Source organism: Bison bison, unplaced genomic scaffold, assembly GCF_000754665.1.
Source record: "Bison bison bison isolate TAMUID 2011002044 unplaced genomic scaffold, Bison_UMD1.0 scf7180017864221, whole genome shotgun sequence".
Lineage (NCBI taxonomy): Eukaryota > Metazoa > Chordata > Mammalia > Artiodactyla > Bovidae > Bison > Bison bison.
Window position 1 is genome coordinate 1,367,245 of NW_011494793.1, and position 249 is coordinate 1,367,493.

Consider the following 249-nt stretch of genomic DNA (forward strand, 5'->3'; position numbering starts at 1 on the left):
GCTCCCACCCCACCTCCACCGTCAGACCGTGTGCCCAGCCCGGCGGACGGCCCTGCCCCACCCTCAGGCGCCCTCCTCACCTCGTATTTCTTCATGCAGCTCTCGAGCTCCGCCTGGGTGAGCTGAGACGAGTGTTCCTCCTCGGGTGGGTCGATCCAAGACGACCGGTTCTGCCGCCGCTGCTTCCGGGCTGAGTCGCCTGAGCCCGGCTCTGGATCCGGGCCCCCATCCGGCCCCTGGTCTCGGCCC

General features: G+C 70.3%; 1 protein-coding gene across 1 annotated transcript in view; it reads right to left on the reverse strand.

The window, feature by feature from the left end:
• The window catches only part of ANO8 (anoctamin 8), a 10,477-nt gene that overhangs the window by 4,176 nt on the left and 6,052 nt on the right, over nt 1-249 (reverse strand). The window contains exon 14 of the mRNA XM_010845677.1: nt 81-247. Coding sequence (XP_010843979.1) covers nt 81-247 — 167 coding nt within the window. The remainder of the gene's footprint in view (nt 1-80; nt 248-249) is intronic.